The sequence below is a fragment of the Onychostoma macrolepis genome, chromosome 23 (genome assembly GCF_012432095.1).
Source record: "Onychostoma macrolepis isolate SWU-2019 chromosome 23, ASM1243209v1, whole genome shotgun sequence".
In the NCBI taxonomy this organism is placed as follows: domain Eukaryota; kingdom Metazoa; phylum Chordata; class Actinopteri; order Cypriniformes; family Cyprinidae; genus Onychostoma; species Onychostoma macrolepis.
In genome coordinates, this window is record NC_081177.1 from 9768000 (window position 1) to 9793284 (window position 25285).

A 25285-nucleotide genomic window follows, 5' to 3' on the forward strand; every position below is an offset into this window, starting at 1 on the left:
CAGCAAGCTGGAAGTCAAAATATGAAGTCTTACCCGGCGGATGCATTCAAGCGTGCAGTTCTGAGGTCTGTAAGGCATTTGTTCACCATAGGCACCATGGGCACTGAGGGACAAGCTGACCAACAGGAGCAGATCCAGGGTAAGTGTGGGTGGCCACATCCCGCTAACTTCACCTGCCTGAAGAACCCTGAAAACTGTCTTCAATCCCCAGCGCAGCTGTGTCCTCGAAGCAGATAAGCTGTCTCAGGTCTCGTGAATAACTAAAGATTAGTTGAATAAAAGCGGAAGGGGTGGAATGGTGGGGGAGGAGGTAGGCAAAGAGTTGGGAGTGAAAACAACAGCAGCTGAGGGAGTGGTTGCCCGAGGGAAAATAGTACAGCTGCAGAGACTGTCAAAATCCATCAACTGTGCCACCAGGTATGCTTAACCTGATTTACTGTTTTGAAACTGCCTTTTTGGCTCTAAACTTGACAGTGCAAATAAAACAATGACCATAACGACAACATTTTCCTGCAGCTAATGGCCAGCCAATGGCCAAAACCAACATTCTGCATCTGTGTAAATAAGTCTGGCATTCCCCAAACTGCGATTCCATGAAACACACCATGAGATTGATAGTCTGTTGTTAGATGTGGTTGGCGCGTTTGATTTACAAAAGCATTGGTTTTATTCCAGGAAACAACAAATCTTTCAATATGTGAACAACAACAATCTTCAAAAAGCGCTGGTAATAGCAATGAAGCAATCATGAAATGATTCAACAGGAAACCTTGCAAAGGTACATAAATGAAGAATTTATTTTTGAATAGGATTTAAGAAATGACTGAAACACTCATGACTCTATTTACAATCAAGAAGGAGAACATGTCAGGTTAGTTCTGGCGATGAGCGCATGACAGAATGTTCACAATCGGCCTGGTTTAGGCCTTATCTTCATACAATGAAAAGTGGGTCTAAACAGTTATAGATACTCAAAAATGCTACGCAAGATGAAGCATTTTGCTGCCGGGTGTCCATAAAACCAAGAACACAGCAAGATGGTTCAGGAACTCTGCAAATCTTGTAGATTTGACATCTCACCGAATCTGAAAAGCAATGAAAAATCTTATGTAAACATGCTATGGATCCAACAAAAGCATTTTTTTTTTACCCCAGAAGACCCATAACATCGCCATGATTTCTTTGTAGTCTGCCAACATCTTTTTTTCATCAATCAAATCTTTTTAGCTAGTCCTGGAACACATCAGTGTTTGGTTTTGGTTATGACCATGGCAGACCACGTCAAAATCATGCATGTCAAGTTCACAAAGCTTCTTTCATATGGTTCTGCTACTGAATATAAATCTGCAGGCAGCTTTAGAGACTTGTATTCAATCCAGACATGTAGCATGGCGATTTCAACAATGACCGGCCTGCAGATACTCACAGTGTATTTGTCCCATTTTTTTTCGGGATCGTAAGGCTCCCAGCGGCTGGCAGGGAAGATGTGTTTGTTTTTTTCATACCAGCTCCTCAGCACCACTTTTCCAGCATGAGACTAGACGAACGAAGAAACACAAAGAGCTTTGAAAATTAAGCCAAGAAGCATCGTGTTTGAGTTCTCAGGCTGAAACAATAAGAAAAAACATGTCGCTGATTGTCCAAGGTTTGTGGCGTCAAATCTTTGAGTTTTTCAATACACTGTAAAAACAACATATCCTGATTTTCTACAAGAATTCGATCCAATTTCACATTCACCTGCCCTAAAAACATCACATAAATACAAACAAGTAGGTCTCTTCCTGTCAACCTGGATGGTTCTTGTCCAAAATGTGGATCAGACATCATGCTGATAGTCAAAAATCACCTTACCTCATCTTTCTCTACTGTGGCATCGTTCACCAGCCGAATGTCATCATGCACATCAAAATTGAAAAGGGGCCCTGAGGAGAACCAGAAAAGCCTCATTTTTAGTGCCATAAACAGAGATGCAACACAAAAAGTAGCAGGCTAATGTTAAATTTAATAACTGTTATCCTAAAAATATCAGAGCAGTCATGTGTGAAATAAAACAAGCCACATGGCAGCCTGTCAAACTAAATGTGGAGGATAAAGTAGGAACTTACCACTTTTGCCTCTTGCTTTTGTCACAATGAAATCATAGAAACTGTGATGCTGGAAGAAAAGCAGGTTTTTAGTCAATGAGATGTTTTTTTAAAAGGACAAATTAACTATAATCTGTGATTTACTACCGCCTGTCTTTGTGATCAGTTAAACACGTACTAAAATGCCCTTAAAACATTGTAAAGCAGGTTGCGTCATAAAATAAATGTGTAGTTGTGCTTGTCTCAAATTCTGACATGCTGACAATGTGATACACAAGCTCTGTGCATTGTAAAAGATGACGTATCTTCCAATGACTTAATTTAGAAGAATAAACATTGAAACACTTGAAGATTTGATCCTTTAAAAGCATTAGTTTTGTTGTGGAAACTTTACTCACATGTGGGATTATCAAATCCTCTTTAATGTACATTAGATGCTCCACTCCTGCTGACCTGAAGGACACAAAACAGACTTTGATATTACCTCATAATTCAAAACTAAAAGCACTAAAACATGCATGTATAACATAAGAAGCCTTCATTGCTCAAAGAGTTAATTCAACACCAGTTACATGACACTAACAGCACACTTGAAAATTAAATACAACATGCTTTCTGCATGCATTTGAAATTCAAAGAACCCAAATTAGAACACAAATTCAATATTTACTCACTGTAAGTTACACTGCATTTTAACTGGAGCATGTCCCTCTTTAATGGATTTACACAAAGGCAATTAACATCTCCATAAATTTAAAATAAATAATATTCCGATAAGCCTGAATTTGTCTTTTTGTCTGGCATTTATTTGCAACACTTATCAACACAGAATCAAAGCCTAAAACATGAGCCTTCCTACACTACTATCAAGTTTGATTTTCTGTGTTTTCGCATCTGTAACAAACATTTTGATAGGAAAGGATGACGAATACGGAAAATTTTTTCGAATACATTTTGGACTCAGTATGCAAAGACCTTAACTCTTGTGTATTAAAACTATTAAGGTGTTTTTAATAGCAGATGGAATGAATGTGTTTACCTCAGCTCACTGAAGTCTTTTCTCAAAACTTCCAGTGCCCTTTGGAGAAACTGCTGAATTGTGTTGCCTTTTTTCATCTACAAAAAACACACAAATGTATATTAAATGTTAACAGCATTTTAACAGTACAGCACCATCTTTAGAACTTGTTTGTCCAATTTGCACACGCAACATAGTAACAAAAATGTAACATTTTGGGAGTGGCATGTAGTTAGAACATTTTATAACCTGCATTTACCTTGACAGTTTTTCGATGCCCTGAGCCATCCCAGTAGCTGAAAGTGATTTCAATTTCTTCACCTAAAAAGGGCCAAAGAACTGGTTTGTATTCTGCTTTTGGCTGGTGGTTGCATGAGGATTTACGAGCTATATCATAACTAGACAATTCAAAATTAAATTAGGAATAAGTTCAGGCCAGGTTCACTGATATCAAACAAAAGATAATATCCATAACAGCACTTTGTGATCTGCATATCTTACTTTTGATCTTCTCTTGTTTTCTTTCCCACTCCTGCCTGAGTTCCTCCCTTAAACGATTTTCTTCTTCCTGAAACATACGTTTTACGCACAGTTGCACACACACAAAACATCTTATTCACATTTGGTACGTTTTCTCAAAATCAACTGTATTTTTTGAATGCTTATAACTACAACTTTTGCAAATTTTTAGGAGTTCATGAGTATATAGTCATGGACTGCAAGCATCAAAACGTGTGGGGGCTTTAAAACTAAAAACTCTTAAAATGTCTTTAACGAAAAAACTCCATTGACAGCATCTGTGGCATGACGTGATTACAAAAATTCAACTTTTTTTTTTTTGAGGTAGTTAATACACACATACATAGTGTGATCATAACTGTCAAGATCATCAAATTTTTTTTTTTTAAATATTCAGTGCGTGTTTAACATTTGAAAGCAATCCAAAGCTTTTTATTAGACTCACTGACACATATATGGCATACACAGGTCTTATACCCACAGTACAAATGTAAACAAAAGCTTCGTGACAAATTAGGTAATCTGTCAGACCTAAGGATCTTGATATTCACCACACCTCAGAGGAAACTTCCTGGAAATGAGCCCAAGAAGGCAAACAAACAAAACTATAATTCTTGTGGCAGTTAGCATTGGTACACGGCTTTGTGATAAATCTCAGAATGATGTCTCAATGTGTGCTGACAACCTGAGCAACGTCTCTGCAAAAATGGCATACTTTTATTTGATGTATAGCCCAGAGGAGGCTCATGTTAAACCAACAGTCTTGTATAACTGCATTCGGATCCTTAAAAAGAGGTCTTTAGGACAACACTCCACACTCTATGACACGGAGAGCAAATGCACTTATTTTAGACAGTTTATTTTTTTTGGCTTCTCTAATCTATTTGTTAAATATAAACTGGGTATGCATGTGTTAACAGAGCCTCAAGAGCAGGATGTTTACCTCTCTGTCCCTGTCTGGCAGGAAACTGGTGTCCACATCTGGGTTCTTCCCTAGTTTTTTCTTCTTTGCAGGTATGCCTGTTAAACACAAGGGTACAACATTCAAAAGTTATTAGTGTAAAAAAATAAAAATATATAATAAAAAAGACTTAAAATCACATCATGTGTGTTGATTCTGCCATGGAATAACTAATATAAGCACTTTTACATATTGGCTGCACAACTTTAAAATGCTGGTAAGGAATTAAGAATCTAAGAGTCATTAGCAGTGCTGAATATGCAGACCTTTTCGCAGTTTTAGGGTAAACTAAGCAGGATGCATTTAAACATGGTATGGGACCATGGACGTCTGCACTTATTGATAGCTTACTGAAACATTTATTAGAAAGTGTAACAGTTTTGCAGACAGCTGTTCCACTTCTGTGGAAAACTGCAAAGTAAAACGTCATACAAATCTCCTCCTCAGTTTCCTCTTCTTCCTCCTCCTCTTCTTCTTCTTCTCCTTCATCTGGATTGAAGGATAAACTGGCAATCTTTCTTTTCTGCTCTTCCTTTCTTTTCTTCTCCTTCTGTTTCTCAAGCTTCCTACAAGAACAGACCAAAGATGAAGCTTTAAGATCAAACCTCATACAGATTTTAAAGGAAAAAGAAACAAAAAAGCAGGATGCAGGCAGGATTTAATGCAAGAATATTACAATCTTAAAAGGCAGTTAAATTACTTCATCTGACCTGACATAAAATGTATCTGGGTCTGCCAAATTTCAAGCATAATTACTGTACTAGGCAGTGCATGGCTAAAGGAAAACACAGACAAGCTGACTGAACATAGAGAAATCTGTCAACAGCCCCTGACTTCACTACATTTTGTAGATTCCCACAGTGACAATATTGCAATTGGATGAGAGCTACTTCAAAAATATGGAATAAGGTACGATCACCATATAAATTCACTCATCGTACTTCTGCTATATCCAGTACAAATACAAAAAATAAATTTTTACTTGCTAAATTTCCCACAGGTTTTAAAAATTGCTAAAACTATAGGCTTAACTTTATATATCAATTATTTAGCAAAGACCATTTTAGCAAAAAGCAAAGTTCAAATGAATGAAAACAGCTTACAGCTGAAGCTCTTTTGACTGCTCCTTCTTGGCAAGTTGTTTCTCTCGTTCTTTGACCAGAGCTTCCTGCTTCGCTTTCATGTCATTCAGTGTCACCAGTCCTGCAGAGAACAACAACATCCTTCACTCATACCGTGATTTAATATAGGGTTAATTTGGCTCCCACTAAATAATAAAAATAATAATAAAACCACTACAGAAGCACGACAGATCCGTAGTAAGTCATTGCATTTCTAATATTCACTTACCGACCGTGCTGGACTTGAGCTCTTGCTCCACAGCATCATAATGAGCTGAGAACTTTTTATCAATGTTGGACTTCACCATATTGTCCTGGAAAGGAAAAGGTTAAGGTCAGTTAGTGGGGGATGTTATACATAAAGAATAAGCTTTTTAGATCGACTTGGGCTGCATATGAAGATTGGTTTAATGATACTTTTAATGAACAGCACTCAAATCATCAGCCATCATTAAATAAAGCTTCCAGATCAGCAGTTGACATACAGTAGACCCAAAACAGTATATAATGTTTCATTTAAAAGTTGCTTCAAAGGGACATTTGAAATGTGTCTTAAGAGTAAAAACTGATTTAATGAATTATTTAAATATTTTAGTATATCATTTATTGCTATCATAAATTGCTGTGTATACTACTTGGAGATCTTTACAAAACGAATGCATTTGTGAACACATGAGACTACAATTTTACAAGCACATGATTTTGCTATAGTCTCTCTTTCTTTATTTTTTGGAGAAATTTGTGAATATTTATACTCGGTGTTGATGTATCTTTTATATGCACTTTTTAAAATGTGATTTTAAACAAGAATCCATAGTTATATTTACCATGGTAATAAGGAGCCAATCATGTTTTAACCTATACTACCTCAATTCATATACTATATGATAAAATTCTCACGTGACTTTATGCTGTCTAGAATGGGCAACAGAAATGATACTCATGTGTTAAACCATGTATAGACTATCATATATAATGGAAAACTTTACATGGCATTACACTTTTTGCAGCTATTTATAGCAGGAATGTAGTCAGAACGGGTTGAATAGCCAGTGTGTTTATATGTTGTGGTTGTGTTTGTGTTTGTTGTTCTGGCTCACTTGCCTCTGCTATCTTCTGTTTGAGCTGCTCGAGCTGTTCTCGCTCTCTTTCTCTCTTCTTCATGAGCTGCATCGCTCTCCCCGCTTCACTTGCCGCTCCTTTATACTGCGCCATTGCAGCTCTTTTACAAGATATTTAGAAAAGAAATAAAAACACTGGAAAAATGCGAAACAACTCCTGAGTTCAGTCAATAAACAAACGAGAAACTTCTCGACTGAAGCAGGCGATTGTGGGTAATTGCCGCAATACTGCTTCCGTTTGATGCGCGAAATAACTGCATTCCAAAGTAAAAGTCTTCCGAATTGCTTGCCTAAAACAAAATTGCATTATTATGGTTTTATGATTATGGTATTTCAACTATTTCTTCATTTTTAATGTGCAAATCACTTAAAAATAGTAGATTTATTTATTTTACATAGAAAATCTGCATTACGTATACAAAGACAAGAGGTATATTTCCTGAAATATAGTATGTTATTCATTTTATTACTTTAAAAAATAAATAAACTATTTAATTATTAAATTAAGTTTTTAAAGTATTTTTCTCCAGATAAACTTCCAGAAATGCTACTCGTGATGTACATGAGGGGACTTTTACTGAACAAAGGCCCCTCGGTAGCGACTCTGAAATCGATTCGCATCCCTGGATTGAGTGAGGGGTGATTTGGATGGAGATGAAGGCGGTGGTGTTTTGTACCGGGCTTATGCTTCTATTTGCGTGGCTTTCTCCAAGCCAAGCCCTTTACTTCCATATCGGAGAGACGGAGAAGAAATGTTTCATTGAAGAAATACCCGACGAAACCATGGTGATCGGTACGTCCATTGTCAAATCGGCTCTCTGCGATCGGTTAGCTTTGTCGGCTAGTTGGTTCATTCATCTGGTTGAACTGATGTTCAGTAGAGTTATTCACCGATTGTCTTATTTAAAACACTTAACATGAAGACAGCTGATGTAAAATCTGATTTAAGTATGCATGTGCTTATCTGCGCCCATCTGTCCAAATAAAGAAGGGCTTTTAGTAGATCAGCATGATCAAGGATGTGGCAGGTGCAGCGTCCTGCTTCTGTTCCTGAGAGACAGGTGCAACCAGTTCCATCCCGCCAGCAGCTACAGCCTGCATTTACCGTTTGCTTATAGAAACCAGAAATAACACTTTTGTTCACAGGAGACAATGCATGTGCATTTGTATTATAATATACGTACTGTATACTGCAATACAATCAGATTAATGTTATTCTAATAAATATGTTTGTACATTTTAAAGGAATAATTTCCTCACTCACACCACTCCAGACCATCAATTAATGAGTTGTAAAGTGGAAAAAAAATAAAATAAATATATATTATTACCTATTCCTTTAATGGCGCTTTTGCAAATGCTGGTAACATATGGTGTTGGGCTTATTGGTGTTTTTTATAGGGAGATACAGAACACAGCTGTGGGACAAACAGGCTGGCACTTTTCTCCCAGCCACCCCTGGTTTAGGCATGCATGTGGAAATCAAAGATCCTGATACCAAGGTAGCCTTTCTATTTTCCAAACTGTGTTTGGAGTATAACAGTTAATAGGGTTATCTTTGGAAATAATATATTTGGCTACCTATACACTCATGTGAAGTAGTTATCACATTGTCTCTGTGTTTTTCAGATCATCCTGTCCCGTCAGTACGGCTCAGATGGCCGCTTCACCTTCACGTCCCACACACCAGGAGAGCATCAAATCTGCCTCCACTCCAACTCCACCAAGATGGCGCTGTTTGCTGGGGGAAAACTGGTATGACTAAAAACCATGATTGTGCAAATAGATGTAGAGAACACAGTATGTTTCACAGTTGCAGTCCAAAACATTCATCAGACATTTTTTAGTGATAAGCTGTGCAATATGTATTCTCTATATTTAATCAATTACATCAGATAATATGTATATGTCAAATGCAGTGATATTTTAGTGTCATACATGCACAGTGGTGGCCAAAATGATTAGGCCACTAGTATTTTCAGCAGCTAAAAATGGTTTTAAGTCAGTTATTTCTATCTTTTGCTGTGGTGTGTCAGTAGGAAATATCAGTTTACATTTCCAAACATTCATTTTGCCATTAATTGCAGTAATCCAGTGAGATTTTTGTTTGCACAAGGAGTCTGACAACAGCCAGTGCTCCACACAGAGATCTGATCTGATCATCATTCAGTCTGTCTGGAAGGACATGAAGAAACAGAACAAACTGAGACAGAATAAATCCAGAAGAACTGTGGCAACATATTGGAGACGTTTCTCAGTTCTTCTGGATTTAGTCTGTCTCACTTTGTTCTATTTCTTCATGTCATTCCATATATATAAGTTCTTTTTGTAGTATAATTAGCTTTTATTGTTAGATTTCAGTTTTTATTTCAATTTTAGTGTTGATTTATTTTTAATTCGGTATTAGTTTTAGCAAAGCTTCAACCTATTTTATTTCAGTTAATTGCTAAGGCAATATTTCTCTTTTTTCATCTAATATTTCTATTTTATTTCAGCTTTAGTTCAATGAAGGTTTGGTTAACAATCAAATATTAATTTTTATTGCTCAGGGTTTTTTTCTTGAATTTTTAAGTTTTTAAAATTACTTCTATATCAGTATAGGAATTTTATAGATGATAAAAAACAATGACAGTATCTAATTCAATATAATACAGGCCTATAAGTGAACATAAACATGTGAAAACATTTATCATGCTGTCCTACAGAGAGTCCACTTGGACATTCAGGTTGGTGAACACACCAACAACTACCCGGAGATCGCAGCCAAAGACAAACTGACCGAGCTGCAGCTGAGGGCCCGACAGCTCCTGGACCAGGTGGAACAGATCCAGAAAGAGCAGAACTACCAGCGGGTGAGTTTCAGCTGCCGGAACAGGTTTTAGGTTACAGTACAGTGAGGTGGTGTTGGCTGACCCACAAACTTAAGCCATGTAAACTTAAATTTGCACAATTAATGAAAGCAGCTACCTGCTCAGAATGTTTAACATTTTTGGCATGTGTCTCGTCAATATTAGTACTGTATCTAGTCGGGTTATTATAGTTAACTAAAACTTAGACTTGAAATATTTTTTAAAAAGATAAAAATTCCCAAGGCCACTTTTCTTATTTTTATTTAGTTTAACTTTGATGTACTAAAACAATTAAAACTACAAGTGACATGACATGTGGCCAAGTATGGTGACCCATACTCAGAGTTTGTGCTCTGCATTTAACCCATCCTAAGTGCACACACACAGCAGTGAACACACACACACACACACACACACGGAGCAGTGGGCAGCAATTGGGGGTTCGGTGCCTTGCTCGAGGGCACCTCAGTCATGGTATTGAGGGTGGAGAGACCCCCCCACCTACAATTCCTGCTGGACCTGAGACTCGATCTCGCAACCTTTGGGTTACGACTTCCCTTAAAACTTAAATAAAAATTTATATAAACTAAAAAACAGCAGAATTACAGAAACTTTAAATACTATTACAATGAAATGAAGGGACAATAAAAACATTTTTGTTATTTAAAATAGAATAAAATAAAAACATTTCTTATTTTCATTTACCTGATGTACTGAAATAACTAAAACAGAAATAAAAGTTAAAACAATAAAGACATATTTTAAAAAACAGAAACTAATAAAAATGGCAAAAACAGCAAAATTACTAACATAATAATGTGAGAATTAGTGCTGGGCAATGATTAATCGCATCCAAAAGTTTTAGTTTATTTAATATATGTGTGTGTACTGTGTATATTTATTATGTGTATATAAATACACATGCATGTATACATTTAAGAAAAATTTTTATATATTAAACATACTTATATATAATATATATTATGAATATAAATATATACATGTAAATATTTTCAAAATATATACTATATGTGTGTCTTTATATATACATAATAAATATACACCGTACACACATTATATAAACAAAAACTTTTGGTTGCCCAGCAGTAGTGAAAATATAAAAATATTTACAAATTAACTAATACAAGTATTTCAGTGTTACTAAAATAACACTGGCATCTAGTTGCCAATGTTTTATCATCCAGCATCTGTACGAGAAGTATTGCGCTCACAGTGTTTTTCTTTTTTTTTTCCCCAAAGTACCGCGAGGAGCGTTTCCGTATGACGAGCGAGAGCACGAACCAGCGAGTTCTGTGGTGGTCTATCGCTCAGACCATCATCCTCATCATCACAGGAATCTGGCAAATGAGACATCTCAAGAGCTTCTTTGAGGCCAAAAAGCTGGTGTGAAGATCAGACAGAATTACAGAGACAATAACTCAAGTAAAATTCATTGCCATTATGGTTTTCAAGCATGGAAATACTCTGTGCTTCATTTAATTTTTTTCTTTTTAAATTCAATTCGGTACAACTTTATCTTGAACAGATAAATTCAGACACAATGAGCTTAAACAGGCAGAATATGAACAACCCTTAATTATGCTGTATGACTGATAACCCTTTATTATACATGTCTCGCATCTAGAATGTTGGTCATTTTACTAAAACGTGCGATAGGAATATGTTATGCCTTTAAAGTGATGATCATTACGGGTGCATGGAAACTACTGTCGACTTCAAGGTTGTATTACTGATAAATGTGAAGAATGAAGCCAGCTAATTATTTCAGCATTTCTCAATGTTTTTAATATGTATATATTGAGGTATTTTGAAGATTTTGACATTTGTGGCTTTGTTTTCATATTCTGTCTGTCTCGGGGTCTCAAATAGGTTTGATGTTCATGATTTTGAGGGGAAATGATTCAAGCTAATCGAGTATAGTTTGCATAGTAGTTGTTTAGACCAAAACAAAATACATATTTTTAGAATTTTCTTACTTAGTGGTTTACAAAATATGATTTGTTGTTCTCAATGTTCTGTTTCATGCTTTATTTATTAACTGCATTGACCATATTTAAACATACAGGAATGTCTGTAATGAAAACTTTAGGTTTTCTGGGTTCTTCTTCAGTTTCAAGAATATATGTGGTTTATAGGATCTTTGAAAATTTTGTACTGGGTTCTTACAAGTACCAATTTATAAAAATTCTGGTTTGCATGATGCATAAATCCTCCATATAATGTGACAACCTAGAAATTACCTTTAAATTACCACAGCTGTATTCTCAAGTGTCATTCAAGCTTTGTAATAAACTGTTCATCAATGTGCATGCAGATACCTAACTGTACACTTGGTACTCAGTCTTTACATTGTTTGACACATCATTCATAAACACTGTCTTAGTTTCTGTCTATTTTCACTGTTGTTTTCTTAATTAAATGGTTTTAAATTTACAAATGTTCTCTGTCTTCATTAATGAGCAGCATAATGTACTTAACTTACAATAGAATAAAAAAAAAAAGTTTTCTTTTATATCAATATAGTAGCATTCAAAAATTTGGGGGTCAGTAATAATTTAAAAAAAAAGTTGAAACAGATTAATACTTATATTTTTATTCACCAAGGATGGATTTAATTGATCAAAGTGACAAAGACATTTTTAATGTTACTTTTTTTTTGCACTGTTGTTTTAAACGTTCAATTCATGAAAAAAAAAAAAAAAAAAATCAGTTTCTACAATATTAAGCAGCACAACTATTTTCAACATTGATAATACAAAATGTTTCTTAATCATGAAATCAGCATATTAGAATGATTTCTGCCTTGCCGTTAGAGGAACAAATTACATTTTAAAATGTATTAAAATAGAAAATATTTTAAAATTGTAATATTACACATTACTGTATTCCTGTAATTTTTCACAGTATTACTGTTCTTACTGTTTTTTTTTTTTTAACAAAATAAATGCAGCCTTGGTGAGCATAAGAGACCAATTACTTTGTATATCATTATATAATAATTTTAAAAAATATGAAATACTAAAGTTGACCACTGCACTTATACATGCCACACAAACCATTTTATTTTCTATTGTTTTATTGCTCAACTCACCTAAATCAATTAAATATTTATGTGCAACTATCTACTGTAAAGATACAAGATGTTATTTTACACACGGATTGAAAAAAAAAAAAAAAAATTCTGTTTTGGCTTTTCTCAACCAACCACAAACAGTAAACCCATTAGTCTGACACAATACTGTATTAATTAACAAAAATATGAAGTGATTACCTCTAAACGAGCTTCTAAGTATCAGGATAATCTCTCTCTTGCATAGTAAAAGGCCTCAGACCCTCAGCTTTTCCAAAACACCATAAAACTGTTCGTCTCTGCACTAATTTCTTTGCATCTTCATTTCAATGTTCTGTACTGAACCCAATGTGACTGTTGATCAGTGTTCAACACCAGTGTTTCGGGTGATATGAAATACTACATGAATTACATGACAACACCCCCCCCACACACACACACCAGTCCCGACATCTCACTGACACAGCAACAAGTGGATACTGAAGCAATACTATAAATGTGCTATTTATATCATTTACATTTATGATTTTGAACAAAACAATACACGAACACACTATAAAATATACCTACACACTTCTAGGAACAAAAATTATACACCCTATTGTTTTAATTAGATGTTAAAATGGGTCACTAACATCTAATCTAACGGAAAAGACAAATTATACCTCACATCTACGATTGGCACAACGAAACTGAGCATGTGCTGACCCTGTATCTGTTAAAAATAATCGCAAAACCAAGCTTAAGGAATTTACAGAGGGCTGGAGGACACTTCTGGAGAGCGTTCGACAATAAAAACACCTTCAGGAAGTAAATTTAGTATTTGGGTTATTAAATCACACTTCATTCTAGTTCGTTTGCCACAGAAGACCAGGTCAGCAGCATTAGTTAAGACATATTAAAGGCCCTTGACTGGTGAATGGTGAGCCCAGTCATTGGGAAGAAGCCCAAGAGGTCCCACATTTAGTTCAGTAACCTTTTTTCCCCCATCATTCATTGCTCTGTGACTGTGAGCCGGTCCATTTTTCTGGCTGCTTCCTCACAGACGACCCTTGGCTTTCTCTCCGGACTGGGGCTCGGAGTGTTGGGGTATTCTCGGGTGCCAAAAATAGTGCTGCCGACACGTATGTTTGTAGAGCCAACCTCAATCTAATTGGAAAAACAATACAAATTGAGCTAAATCGACTTTGCAATAAAATTAACATGGATAAGAGTATTTTGAATGAAGCAACACTTACAGCATGTTCAAAGTCAGTAGACATGCCCATGCTGAGCTCAACCTGCTCTACTGGGAACTTCAGATTTTCACAGACTTCCTCACGACGTTTCAACAGCATCTAGACACCAAATAAATTCATTTACATACTTGCATTTCACATGCTACGTGGTAACATCCTTTCAGCATGAAGTGAGCTTGAATAACAGTTTCTACATAGTTAAGCAGCAAACTGTTGTCAACGTTGATAAGAAATGTTTCTTGAACACCAAATCGTCATATTAGAATGGTTTCTAAAAGAACATGTGACACTGAAGACTGGAGTAATGATGCTATAAAATTCAGCTTTGCCATCAAAAATTAAATAAGTTAATATAAATGTATCCTTGGTGAGCATAAGACACTTCAGAAACATAAAATCTTTCTGACCCCAAATCTTTAAATATTTCAGAGGCTTCAAATATGTATGGTCAGCTGATCTAACGCACCTGGAAATCGGGGTTAGGGCCTTCGCTGAGGTCGTAACCATAACGGCCAATCGTCATGAGCCCCGCGAAGTCAAGAGCAGGACACTGAGACACGATGTGTTTTACCATGTTTACAGTCTCATCGGGAGGCAGGCCATGTTTACCTGAAACACGTCCAAGAGAGACGATCATGCTGAGGTTTCAGAAAAACAGTCATCTGATACACTGAGAAAAGATTTCATAACGCTTAACTGATTTTGTTAGACATGTGCCCACCGTGACATTCACATCCTGTCTGAAAGTGAATCAAACAACATCTGAACCTTTGATATGGGCTTTTGCAACAAAATTGCATAGCACATCTGAAACCCAGTATGATTCTCCCAACTGCGAATCTCTACATTTCACAAACATCTAATAAAATACAAAGCATCGCAAGTGATTTCGTAACAATATAAGCATGCAAAGATCCAGCTGTAGTGCATTTAAGGACATTTCATTTGTGCAGTTCTATTGACTAATGTCTCATTAGGAGTTAAAATAGTTTTTCGCAACTGCTGTTTGTTTTAATAATGTGCATGAAAGTAAGGTAAGTTGCTTATGTTGGGACACTGAAAAACAGGCTTGAGCAATGAAATTTGTAAGATTTGACACTCCAAATCACATTAAATTCTTGATTTTAATTCTTGTAAGACAGCTAACTACTGTATGTAAATTTTTTTTATAGAGTTTGTAAACTTTTCAGAGCTGATGTTTACAGGAGATACACAATTATTCAGGTGCAGAACACTCACTTCCCTCTCCGCTGGTGTTGATCTGAACCATAATCTTTAACCGCTGTGTGTTGGCAGCTCTCATTTTTTGCCACGAGCTGTTGACTTTTTCAGCCAGTTTCACAGAGTCGATCGTCTCTACCATATACAGCTTTGGGACACCTATGATTGAATTAAATGAATGAGGGTTAATTCAGAATAAAACTGAAATAACGAAAGTCCTAAACTATTAATGTCTGACATCACTAGGTAGTCACTGTAAATTAAGACTGTGAATGATATTAGTATTTAAAGTCAAGCTAAATGTAAAACTGCTTTGCTCACCCAGGAGTTTGTTGACATTATTCTTTTGCAGATGGCCGATGAAATGCCATTTTATTTCAGGACATGATGAGACAACCTACAAAGACGTTTAACATAAATCAAGACTTTTGATCACAAACAAACAGCTAAATAAAATACATTCGAATTTGTCTGACTTCATACCAGGGGATGGGAAGCTTTCTCAACAAGTTCATTTACCTGCGGAAAAAGGGGATATTTAATATGAAATACGTGACCAAGCTTCAAAACATGCATACTTATGTACTCACATAATTCTCTCCAAAGTTGCGTTGTCCATGTTTGTAAGCCTCCACCACCATCTCTGGTGGTTTAGTCTTACTAACCGCAACCAGACGAGGGGCTATACATGGTAACGTCTGCAAGAGAAAAGTAAAATACTGTCACTACTAAGCTTATTGTTTACTTTTTCTTAATACAATATTTGCCCCACTACAATTGATTCTGGGGGCAATTTTTGCAGTAGTATTCTAAAATACAATGGTGGCCAAAATGATTAGAACACTAGTATTTTCAGCAGCTAAAAATGGTTTTAAGTCAGTTATTTCTATCTTTTGCTGTGGTGTGTCAGTAGGAAATATCAGTTTACATTTCCAAACATTGATTTAGCCATTAATTGTAATAATCCAGTGAGATTTTGTCTGATAACAGCCAGTGCTCCAAACAGAGATCTGATCTGATCATCATCCAGTCTGTCTGGAGTGACATGAAGAAACAGAACAAACCGAGACAGAATAAATCCAGAAGAACTGAGAAACGTCTCCAATATGCTTCAAGAAACCTACCTGCAAAGATACAGTACTGTTAAAAAGTTCTAGGCACTTGTGTAAAAATGCTGTAAAATGAGGATGCGGTCAAAAGTAACGTCATCAATAGATTTTCTTTATCAATTCACTTCTATTAACTAAATTAAATTAAAAATTTGGTGTGAGCATCCTTTGCCTTTAAAGCAGCTTTTTTCCCTAGGTGCACTTGAACATAGTTTTTCAGGTAGCTTTGCAGGTAGGGTTCTTGAAGCGTCTTGGAGACGTTGCCACGGTTCTTCTGGATTTAGTCTGTCTCAGTTTGTTCTGTTTCTTCATGTCCTTCCAGACAGACTGGATAATAATGAGATCAGGGGCTGAATGTATAAAGTTAAATTTTAGTCCCAAGTGTGTCAAAATTCTAAGAATGACGTAATTTTACTCTCATTCCTAGACTTAAGAATAAGAGTGATTCATAAAGGTTCCTAAGGGTTAAGACTAGGTCTCAGCTCCTAAATTATTTAAGAGAGCTGAAGAGGTCTCCTAACCTAGTTAGGGGTAACAAGGTGGCAGCAAAGAGAAGGAGACAAACACTTCACTGATCTATATTTATATAGATCAGTGAACTCGCCTTTATGATGTAATGTTAGAGTCTCGGAATGTACATAAGTTTCGTCCAAGAAATAGATTTTGTTGCTAGGTTTTTGAAAAAAAGTCTGTAAAGGGATGAGGAAGTCACTAAATCTAGTGACAAAATCACTAAATTGGCAACACTGGCACATTGACTACAACATAAGTTTTTAATATTTCATTGGTTTTCTTGTTTTTGCATGTGTTCATAATTTCTTTGTATGACAGCATGGCCAAAAATTATGACCGCACAATTTGGCATGTTTCATTGCATTATGATCACAAATAAAACAACCGACTCTAAGCAACTAAGCAATTATGCTTACACAATCTTGCAGTTTTATTTATTTTTTATTTAAGGGTCAAGAGATCAAGTTTCCTTGGCCGGACATCAGTTTTGGCCACTACAATATGGCAGTTTACTGACTTTCCAACTGACCGCCAAACCATATTGCAAAAACAAGCCACTTTTAATGAGGATTGTGGGCTTGTTGGAGCCATTGATGGAATTCATGTTCACATCATTGCTCCAACTGTAAACGAGGAGACATACCAACAGAAAACAAAGCATCAGTAATAATTTGTGATAATTTTGCACAATGCAAAGAACTTAAAAAAAAAAAAACATTTAAATATTAAAATATTTCAGTGTCTTAATTCAATGATTTTATTGTAGTTACATTAAATGATTGGTGTTGTGCTGGTGTGACTTCACATGAGCAGGCTCACTATTGGCTGATTCAGAGCTCAAGGTCAGCCATTTTGTGTTGACATCATTGTAGTCTTTAGTTCACAACACTGAAGTGTCACCTCAGTCAACACTTACGAATCAGTCTTAGACTTTACCGAAAGTTGCTATTAGCTTCTTTATAAACGTCTCCTACTCTTAGAAAAGTCCTACTTTTTACTAAGATTTTTTTGACACTTAAGTCAAAGCTTAAGGCTATTCTTAAGAGCATTTCTGAGATGTTTTATACATACGGGCCCAGATCTCTGTGTGGAGCACTGACTGTTATCAGACAAAAACCTCACTGGATTATTACAATTAATGGTAAAATAAATGTTTGGAAATGTAAACTGATAATTCCTACCAACACACCACAGCAAAAGATAAAAATAACTCACTTAAAACCATTTTTTTAGCTGGTGGAGGTACTAGTGTTATAATAATTTTGGCCACCACAGTACATACAATAACAGATCAGTGATTAAACTTCCAGAATCGCTCTTTATATGATTTACTTTAATCACCAACCAACTTAAAATCTTCATGTGGCAATGTATTTACTCCTTGTGTACACAGTGACATGTAAGGGCTTAATGTAATGTCAGAGTTTGAAGTGCATGTAATTGGCGCTTGTCATGCAGATTTCATTTGCTGGAGCGTGACTGCTGAGAATCAGATATTTCATGCAACATGCATTCATTCACACAACGTCCTTCTCCTTGAGTAGAAGTTGTACGCTATTCAAATTTAATACCGTCATTCTGAATACCTTTCAACACTTTTATGAATCCATTGCATCACAAAAAAAAAGAGCTATTATTAACCAACTGTCACTCATTCCGTGTTACTATATGAAGCTCGCGTGTGTATGTAAAGGTTGAACAGATTACATAACCCTGCCATAACAACACGGTGAGCACGAGCGGACCGTTTGTTTTTAGCGTATTTTAAAAGCCCATTGTTGTTTCGTATCTTACTCAAAAGTAAGCGATGAAAACTGACCTTCGGGCGCCGGGAAACCGCTTGATTCACCCGGTCCACCACCGCCTGCACTTTCTTCCCAACCTCCTCCGACATCACTACTCTCCACATAGCCTCAGTGCGCGTGCATATATTCGCCGCGTGACGTCACGGGCAAATCCGGTCAACTTTCCGACAAAATAAAAGTCTCGCCTCATTTAAAGAAGATTGATTGTAACTTACCTACGCTAAAGTAAATAAAAAGCCATCACAAGACTGGAGAGTAAAGTATACTGGCAACTTTAAAAAATAATAATAATAAACTAACATATTTTTCTAATTTATTGCAGACTATTTTATACATTTATTTTTTTTAACATATCCTGTCCTGTCTTATCACGGGCAACAGCTAAACACATCTAATAATGCTAGATTAGACAAGGAATAACTGTACATTTGAGTTTTTCAGGCAAAGTTTACAGTTTAAGGGAATTTGACTCCTTGAACTCCTAACAAGTCAAGATTATTGATTTGCTTCCAATGCATACAGCTACCAAGACGATGAAAATGTGAGAAAGTTTGAATATTAAATTGAATATTAACGAAAAGTGAATTACAATAAGACTTTGGATTAATCACACTGTAGTCCATTTATTCACAAAAATGTATGAATTGTGTACACAAATTTCTACAGACATAGGAAAACACAAAAACAAGGAAGGCGTTTATAAAACAGAATCTTTTGAACACAATCTGGGATTTCTGCTTTAGTATTAAGTCTTTGTTGTAAACAGACGTGAGAAAACCTTTCTTTCCATATTTGCCAGATAAAAAGAAAAAAGCAGGAAAAGAAAGTGGGCATCATCCTCATACTCGTTCAAGAGCCTCCAACATGATTATACTGTTTCCTCTGATCACCTGAAGAGACAAAAACAGAAAACAAAAGATCTTTTATCATTGCAAAGAATAAAACATCACACAAGTCTCTCAAAATAAATGTAAATGTGAGAAATCAGCAAATCATGATGGAAATGTGAGAAGTGAACATAGCTCTTTGTTGATCTTTGAGTGATATACTGAATATCCATGACAACTTAAATACAACAATAGAACTAAACCCTGAACATAGTGTCTTTCTATATGATACTTGTGTCAGCTATTTCTGTTTCACTCAGTTATGAAATATGTTGGATACCAGATTGTGGTATTAAGTACTGACCACCATCCCAATGGAGTTCATTTGTCCCCCAGGAGCCATTTCTATACTGTCATCAACGACCAGATTCATGAAGGGATCAAATCCACGCAAGATGCCCTGAACGTGACGGCCACCATTGAGCTTAACTGAAAGGGTGCATGAAAACAACATCTTTACAGAAGCGCACAAACAAGATATTTGAATTGACAGTATCATGTGGGTTTAATTAATACATGCTGTAGATTAGAACATCCATTAGATAAGGTTATTTATTTCAGAATCAGCTTTATTCGCAAAGTGTGTGCAAACACACAAGGAATTTGTTGTGGTTTTTAAGAATCTCTTGGTACATACATGTATATCTGACATGAGAACAGAAACATTTAAATAAAACTTAATAATGTATATGAATCTGAAACAGAAGATTTATGTACAGATGTGCATTACTCTCTCTCTCGATATATATATATATACAGCTGTATAGAAAATATGCATATGTATTTACATCATACTAACTTGAGAGAGGAGACAATAATTAGAGACGGAGAATGAATTACAGAACACAGGTAATAATTCCTGTGTTAGCTGTTTAGGCTAACATTTAGTTAAATATTTAACCTAAACCTTTAATATTTGCATTCAAGATTACAATCACATACTGTTGAATCGAAATATTTCTAGGATATTATTATGGAGGTTTCTAGATTTCATATACTCTTCTTTTTCTGGATATTTTGTGAGAAAATCCTGCATTATACTCACGTGAAAGCTTCTTGTCCATAAACCTAAAAGGCAAGAACAAAACAGGTACTGCATTACAGATACTGGAGCAAACATTTAAACCTAATTCATATGAAAGTGTAACAAATTTGAATAATATAACGTTAGTTGTGAAATAAACGCAGACAAACCGGATAGCGCAGTCGAATAACGCGATGCTCAAATTTATCGCATTTCTAACAGACTTAAGATTACAATAAAGAAAAGGCTTGAAATACTTACTTTTTCAGCTCAGGCGGGTGTGCTTTGCTCATGTTTATTTCGTTAGATCAAATAGTTTTGTAACAAAAACGTTTGAAACACGTTTCAAACAATGTATGAACAGTGGCGGAAGTGGCGTGCGAGGTCGCGGGATTTTCTGTACCAGTCACCGTGTGCAATATCGCCCCCTACGTTAGCGAAGGACGAACTTCAATAACATTGCACAATGTCTTTAGGAAAAACAAAATATTCTACATCAAATTTTAATGCTATATTTGGGCCACTGGTGTGATTTTTAAAAAGAGAAACAAAAACTACCAAACCTTTTTAAACAATTTATTCGAAAACAATGCCAATGTAATGCATAACATGAGGTAAATTTTCTGACAAACATTATTCAAAAGAAAAAAAAATCAATCACACATCTTGGGACAAAGCAGGTGATACTGGAGGTAGCTGCAAGTAAACACACCCAGACAGTAATGTAGAGAACTAAGTTTAAAATGCCTCCAGTATTTCATAATAAAAGATTTTGGGGAAAAATAGTTATATTTGCAATCATGATTTACAATGCGAGTCATAAAGTGAATATTATACAGTGTTCAAAGACAAAAAATGGTCAGTGCAAAAAACACAGCTGAAAAAAATCACTGCAGCCTATTTGGTGTTAAGAAGAAAAAATGTTAGAAATGTTACATAAACATCAGAAACAATGAAGATTAAGAACCCCTGATATACAAATTAAACAATAAAATGGACTTGTTCTGTTGCCCGAGTCACTTAATCTGAGGTCTCATATCAGCACATAATTCATTCATCCAGTCTAGTAAGAAAGTTATGAAATTACACTTGCAATATTTGGTCTGATAGCATAAAATATCATGTATATAAGGCATGCTACTATCTGTAATGATTCTACAGCTTTAGAAGAATAAAGCTTACTTTGTTTCATGTAGTTTATGAAATACAAACAGAAATTTCACAATGCAAGTAAAATGCTTTATAATAAAACAAGCCGAAACACTTCAGTAGCCGAATCTAGCAGATACTAAGATACTATATCCTCCAACTTGACAAGACAAGAAGCAGCACATACATTTAGCTGGTTTTGTGTTTCAGCAAGGCACTGGCCATCTAGAAAACAGAAGTAATGTATGTGTGTGTCAAAATATTAAATTCATTATATCTTCTCACAGTAACATAATGGATATGACTTCTACATCTGTAGAGAGGTATGAAGAACATTGATCCTGAAGCAGAACTACGCTTTGAGTTGAAGTGGTTTTAATTAGGTACCCGTATCTGACAAAATGCAATTGGCTTGTCGATATTATCAAAGGCCTCTATTATTTTTCTGGCAGTTTGGCTCAGATTGGCGGGAGTGAGTTATCCTGTGTACAAAATTATACCAAAAATGCCTGATGTATGTAATTCCTGATAGCTTGAACATCTGCAGACTGATTTCCCTGCCCTTAAAGGTACAGTTCACCCAAAAATTTAAACCCTGTCATCATGTACGACAGTTTATGTGGAACATACAAGATGATATTTTGAAAAATGTTTGTAACTAAACAGTTTTAGTTGAAATTGACTTCTATTAAATGGACAAAAATACAATGGAAGTCAATGGGAATCAAAACGTTTCGGTTATCAATATTTTTCAAAACGACCGTCTTTTGTGTTCTACGACATTAGGGTGAGTAAATGATGACAGAGATTTCATTTTTAAAGGAATAGTTCACCAAATAACTTCTATTCCATAATTATTCATAAAAACCTATATGCACACACAAAAATGTAAAGAATATTCACTTTTTTTTAGAAGCACTTTTAAGGTGCTTTTTGTCTAAATATATGCAATGGTTCTTTACAAAAAAAGTATGTTCTGTAAGAAAAAATAATAACAGTTAACACGATTAGAATATGATGGTGAGAAAATGCGATTTTTTTTCTTTCTTTTGAGTGAACAATTCCTTAAAAAAAAAAATGGAAGCTCTTTCAATCATCACTGAATTCATCTTCATTTTCACGTATCAGATGTTTCTGGCAGTGCTCTAGAAAAGCGTTCAGGGCTATGAACACCTCGGCACACGGCACACAGTGATAGACTTTCTTTTCACAATCTTCTGGAATCTCAGCGAGGGGAACCCCACCTGTACACACACTACAACACCTGCATGAGTCGGCTGGTTGATCATGTTCCTCAGGGACCTCCTCGTGGACTTTCACATGGACATGCAGCTTAGCTTTGGAGCTAAAGACCTGGTCACATGACGTACAAGGATGCTCGGCATCCTCGTCTGCATCACTATCATCCTCCTTATCCGTTTGCTCTTCTTCCTCTTGCTTGGTTTCCATCAAAACAGGTAGATTTTTGGTCCTAGGTCTACCTCTTGGTCTTTTTTTTTGGGAAAGACTGAGCTCCTTAACTGCCTTTGGGTGGAAGCCAGCTGCGTCAGCAACGGACGATTGGGTCTGATGGTGAGAGTTGCAATGTCTAAAATGCGCCCAACGAGTCAGATGGTGCAGGAACTCTTTTCCACAATGGAGGCATGGATATGTTTCACCTTTCCGCCTTTGCCTGGTGGTCTTCAAAGAGGTTCGCTGCAGTTTCCTCACCTTTATCTCCCGCTGGTGTTCCTCTTTCCTGTGCTGATGAAGCAGTGATGTCATAGGAAATGATTTGTCACAGGAACGGCATGGAAACGACATACTTGACATGATAACTTTCTTATTCCTCTTCTTCAATGTGCTTACAATGACAACTGTTTTCTTCTTTGTGTTGCTTTTCATGTGCACATGGGAAAAGCGCATGTGGCAACTAAGTCCAGCAGAAGAACGGAACGTTTTGTGACACAAAGTGCATGTGGTAAGAGATGAGTTGGCGCTTGGAGGAGATGGAGGCAAGGAGGAATTTGAAGGCGGAGGAGGTTTGAGAGTCTTGGAGGGCTGACAGCCTCCGGCCTGCTGGTGGTGCAGCAGCTCTTGCTTGTGGCTGAAGGCTTGTCCACATGGAGCGCATGCATAGGGACTGTTGTCATGATAGAAGGGATCTTCTGATGATTCAGTCCCGCAGGAAGGGCAAGAAGAACCCCTCTGAGGTTTCCCCATGCATGTCTGGCACATGGACGAGACGTGAGAACATTTATGTAGCTGCAAACTAGAGAGCAAAGCAAATTTTTGGCCACAGTGTTGACAGCAATGGAGCTTCTGCAGGGCGTGCTCTCTTTTCTGGTGACGCTCAAGACTCTTCAGGTCGGAGAATTTGTGGCCGCAGTCTTTGCAGATGGAGGAAGACCGCTGTAGTTTTGGTTTGTACTCGATGCAAGTGATCAGTTGAGCCAGTTTGGATAAGGTGTCAGACATGGGTCTAGCCCTAGTGGGGATCTGGTCACCTTTTGCTCCATTCCAGCAATGTACAGAATCCATATTCCTATAAGGAAATAAAAAAAGCAAATCAAATTTATCCCATTTAATCATAAATTCAAAAATGAGTTTTAATGTAACATTTTATTGCGCGCGCACATACATACATACATACATACACACACACACCGGTTTACATAATTAACCAGGCGAAAATAATAAAGGTATAAATAATGAAACAAATTGAAATTCTTGGCTATAAAATGAAGACACCCACCACAACTACATGCAACATTACTGACACAGGAAGAGTTTGCTAGTTGTCTTGCTATGCTGTTGACATGCAACTAACATACAAACTTAACTTACCCGCTCGAGGACTTTGTATCACACAAAATAGGTTTCTCGCACATCTGTGTGGACATTACAGCAGGTGTTTGCAGATTCATAAACGCAAAACGTGAGAAATTGTGAGGTTAAACGCACACGGACTTTCACTCCAACTTCCACGCGCTTCTACAAAACTTAACGTAAGGCGGTTTGAAGAACTGCAATTCCCATCATCCCCCTCGCGTTTACTACGTAAATAAACGTGAGTATAAAATTAAATTGAACCCATATGAACATGTAAGGCTCATTTATTATCATTTGATTAAAATGGCTCAGGAAAGACTTCATTATAACAATTTAGACGTTTCATTTTCAATTTATCAAGAGCATTTATCAAGTGTTGATATTTAGGGACAATAAAACAGTGTTGCTGTTAACTAAAACGAAAAACTACGTTTTTTAAATCGAAATAAAGCGGAAATAAATCAAATAAAATATTAAATATTAGATTTAAAAAAAAACTGAAAAAGTACTAAAACTGATTTTTTTTTTTTTTTACCAAAACACACAAATCAAATTACTAAAACGTAAACAAAACAAAAAACAAAAAAAAAATATATATATATACAAATTACAATATACACAGTATTATTGACATTTTTATTTCTGTCTTTTTATGATAGATTCATAATACGAGCGCAAGTAGTAGACTTTTATTATGAAATGTGCGCAAATCGCACAACATCTTCCCCTAGTGAGGTGGAGTGAAATGACACCTCTCTTACTGT

At 36.1% G+C, this 25285-nt stretch overlaps 6 protein-coding genes across 6 annotated transcripts in view; 1 reads left to right on the forward strand and 5 right to left on the reverse strand.

Moving 5' to 3' along the window:
* si:ch211-207e14.4 (interleukin-17 receptor D) overlaps positions 1–246 on the reverse strand; it is a 12768-nt gene extending 12522 nt beyond the window's left edge. Inside the window, exon 1 of the mRNA XM_058763950.1 lies at positions 34–246. Coding sequence (XP_058619933.1) covers positions 34–159 — 126 coding nt within the window. The 5' untranslated portion in view covers positions 160–246. The remainder of the gene's footprint in view (positions 1–33) is intronic.
* A 528-nt stretch (positions 247–774) lies between these two features.
* fam50a (family with sequence similarity 50 member A) lies at positions 775–7074 on the reverse strand. The gene is made up of 13 exons (XM_058763407.1): positions 6808–7074; positions 5933–6017; positions 5686–5785; positions 5015–5148; positions 4565–4641; positions 3604–3670; positions 3362–3423; positions 3124–3200; positions 2483–2537; positions 2106–2154; positions 1852–1922; positions 1427–1537; positions 775–1085 (listed from the first exon to the last, which is right to left on the reverse strand). The coding sequence occupies exons 1-13, from the start codon at positions 6916–6918 to the stop codon at positions 1077–1079; spliced, it is 1008 nt and encodes a 335-aa protein (XP_058619390.1). The 5' UTR covers positions 6919–7074; the 3' UTR covers positions 775–1076.
* A 348-nt stretch (positions 7075–7422) lies between these two features.
* Positions 7423–12117, forward strand: tmed4 (transmembrane p24 trafficking protein 4). Its single transcript, XM_058764242.1, has 5 exons — positions 7423–7617; positions 8226–8326; positions 8454–8579; positions 9530–9676; positions 10934–12117. The coding sequence occupies exons 1-5, from the start codon at positions 7473–7475 to the stop codon at positions 11081–11083; spliced, it is 669 nt and encodes a 222-aa protein (XP_058620225.1). The 5' UTR covers positions 7423–7472; the 3' UTR covers positions 11084–12117.
* A 648-nt stretch (positions 12118–12765) lies between these two features.
* On the reverse strand, positions 12766–18806 carry plpbp (pyridoxal phosphate binding protein). Its single transcript, XM_058764240.1, has 8 exons — positions 18665–18806; positions 15814–15921; positions 15707–15742; positions 15545–15620; positions 15242–15382; positions 14469–14611; positions 14003–14101; positions 12766–13913 (listed from the first exon to the last, which is right to left on the reverse strand). The coding sequence occupies exons 1-8, from the start codon at positions 18752–18754 to the stop codon at positions 13758–13760; spliced, it is 849 nt and encodes a 282-aa protein (XP_058620223.1). The 5' UTR covers positions 18755–18806; the 3' UTR covers positions 12766–13757.
* A 447-nt stretch (positions 18807–19253) lies between these two features.
* snrpg (small nuclear ribonucleoprotein polypeptide G) lies at positions 19254–20970 on the reverse strand. The gene is made up of 4 exons (XM_058762859.1): positions 20823–20970; positions 20583–20605; positions 19842–19966; positions 19254–19540 (listed from the first exon to the last, which is right to left on the reverse strand). Exons 1-4 carry the CDS (start codon positions 20852–20854, stop codon positions 19490–19492), a joined length of 231 nt encoding a protein of 76 aa, XP_058618842.1. The 5' UTR covers positions 20855–20970; the 3' UTR covers positions 19254–19489.
* Positions 20971–21102: 132 nt separating this feature from the next.
* Positions 21103–24740, reverse strand: si:ch211-148l7.4 (uncharacterized protein LOC563603 homolog). The gene is made up of 2 exons (XM_058762856.1): positions 24537–24740; positions 21103–24234 (listed from the first exon to the last, which is right to left on the reverse strand). Exons 1-2 carry the CDS (start codon positions 24614–24616, stop codon positions 22800–22802), a joined length of 1515 nt encoding a protein of 504 aa, XP_058618839.1. The 5' UTR covers positions 24617–24740; the 3' UTR covers positions 21103–22799.
* Between the last annotated feature and the right edge of the window lie 545 nt (positions 24741–25285).

Bases quoted from the DNA above. Each gene is read 5' to 3' on its own strand.
- snrpg (XM_058762859.1), bottom strand. From the start codon at position 20,854: ATGAGCAAAGCACACCCGCCTGAGCTGAAAAA. The intron at 20,606-20,822 runs GTAAGTATTTCA...CTTGCCTTTTAG, and splicing joins CACCCGCCTGAGCTGAAAAA to GTTTATGGACAAGAAGCTTT. The intron at 19,967-20,582 runs GTGAGTATAATG...GCACCCTTTCAG, and splicing joins TATGGACAAGAAGCTTTCAC to TTAAGCTCAATGGTGGCCGT.
- plpbp (XM_058764240.1), bottom strand. From the start codon at position 18,754: ATGTGGAGAGTAGTGATGTCGGAGGAGGTTGGGAAGAAAGTGCAGGCG. The intron at 15,383-15,544 runs GTGAGCAAAGCA...ATTCAATCATAG, and splicing joins TAATGTCAACAAACTCCTGG to GTGTCCCAAAGCTGTATATG. The intron at 13,914-14,002 runs GTAAGTGTTGCT...TTTTCCAATTAG, and splicing joins CTACTGACTTTGAACATGCT to ATTGAGGTTGGCTCTACAAA.
- fam50a (XM_058763407.1), bottom strand. From the start codon at position 6,918: ATGGCGCAGTATAAAGGAGCGGCAAGTGAAGCGGGGAGAGCGATGCAG. The intron at 5,149-5,685 runs GTAAGCTGTTTT...CTGTTCTTGTAG, and splicing joins CAGTCAAAAGAGCTTCAGCT to GAAGCTTGAGAAACAGAAGG. The intron at 1,923-2,105 runs GTAAGTTCCTAC...GGTTCTCCTCAG, and splicing joins AAAAGCAAGAGGCAAAAGTG to GGCCCCTTTTCAATTTTGAT.
- si:ch211-148l7.4 (XM_058762856.1), bottom strand. From the start codon at position 24,616: ATGAATCTGCAAACACCTGCTGTAATGTCCACACAGATGTGCGAGAAA. The intron at 24,235-24,536 runs GTAAGTTAAGTT...ATTTCCTTATAG, and splicing joins GATACAAAGTCCTCGAGCGG to GAATATGGATTCTGTACATT.
- tmed4 (XM_058764242.1), top strand. From the start codon at position 7,473: ATGGAGATGAAGGCGGTGGTGTTTTGTACCGGGCTTATGCTTCTATTT. The intron at 8,327-8,453 runs GTAGCCTTTCTA...TGTGTTTTTCAG, and splicing joins TCAAAGATCCTGATACCAAG to ATCATCCTGTCCCGTCAGTA. The intron at 8,580-9,529 runs GTATGACTAAAA...GCTGTCCTACAG, and splicing joins TGTTTGCTGGGGGAAAACTG to AGAGTCCACTTGGACATTCA.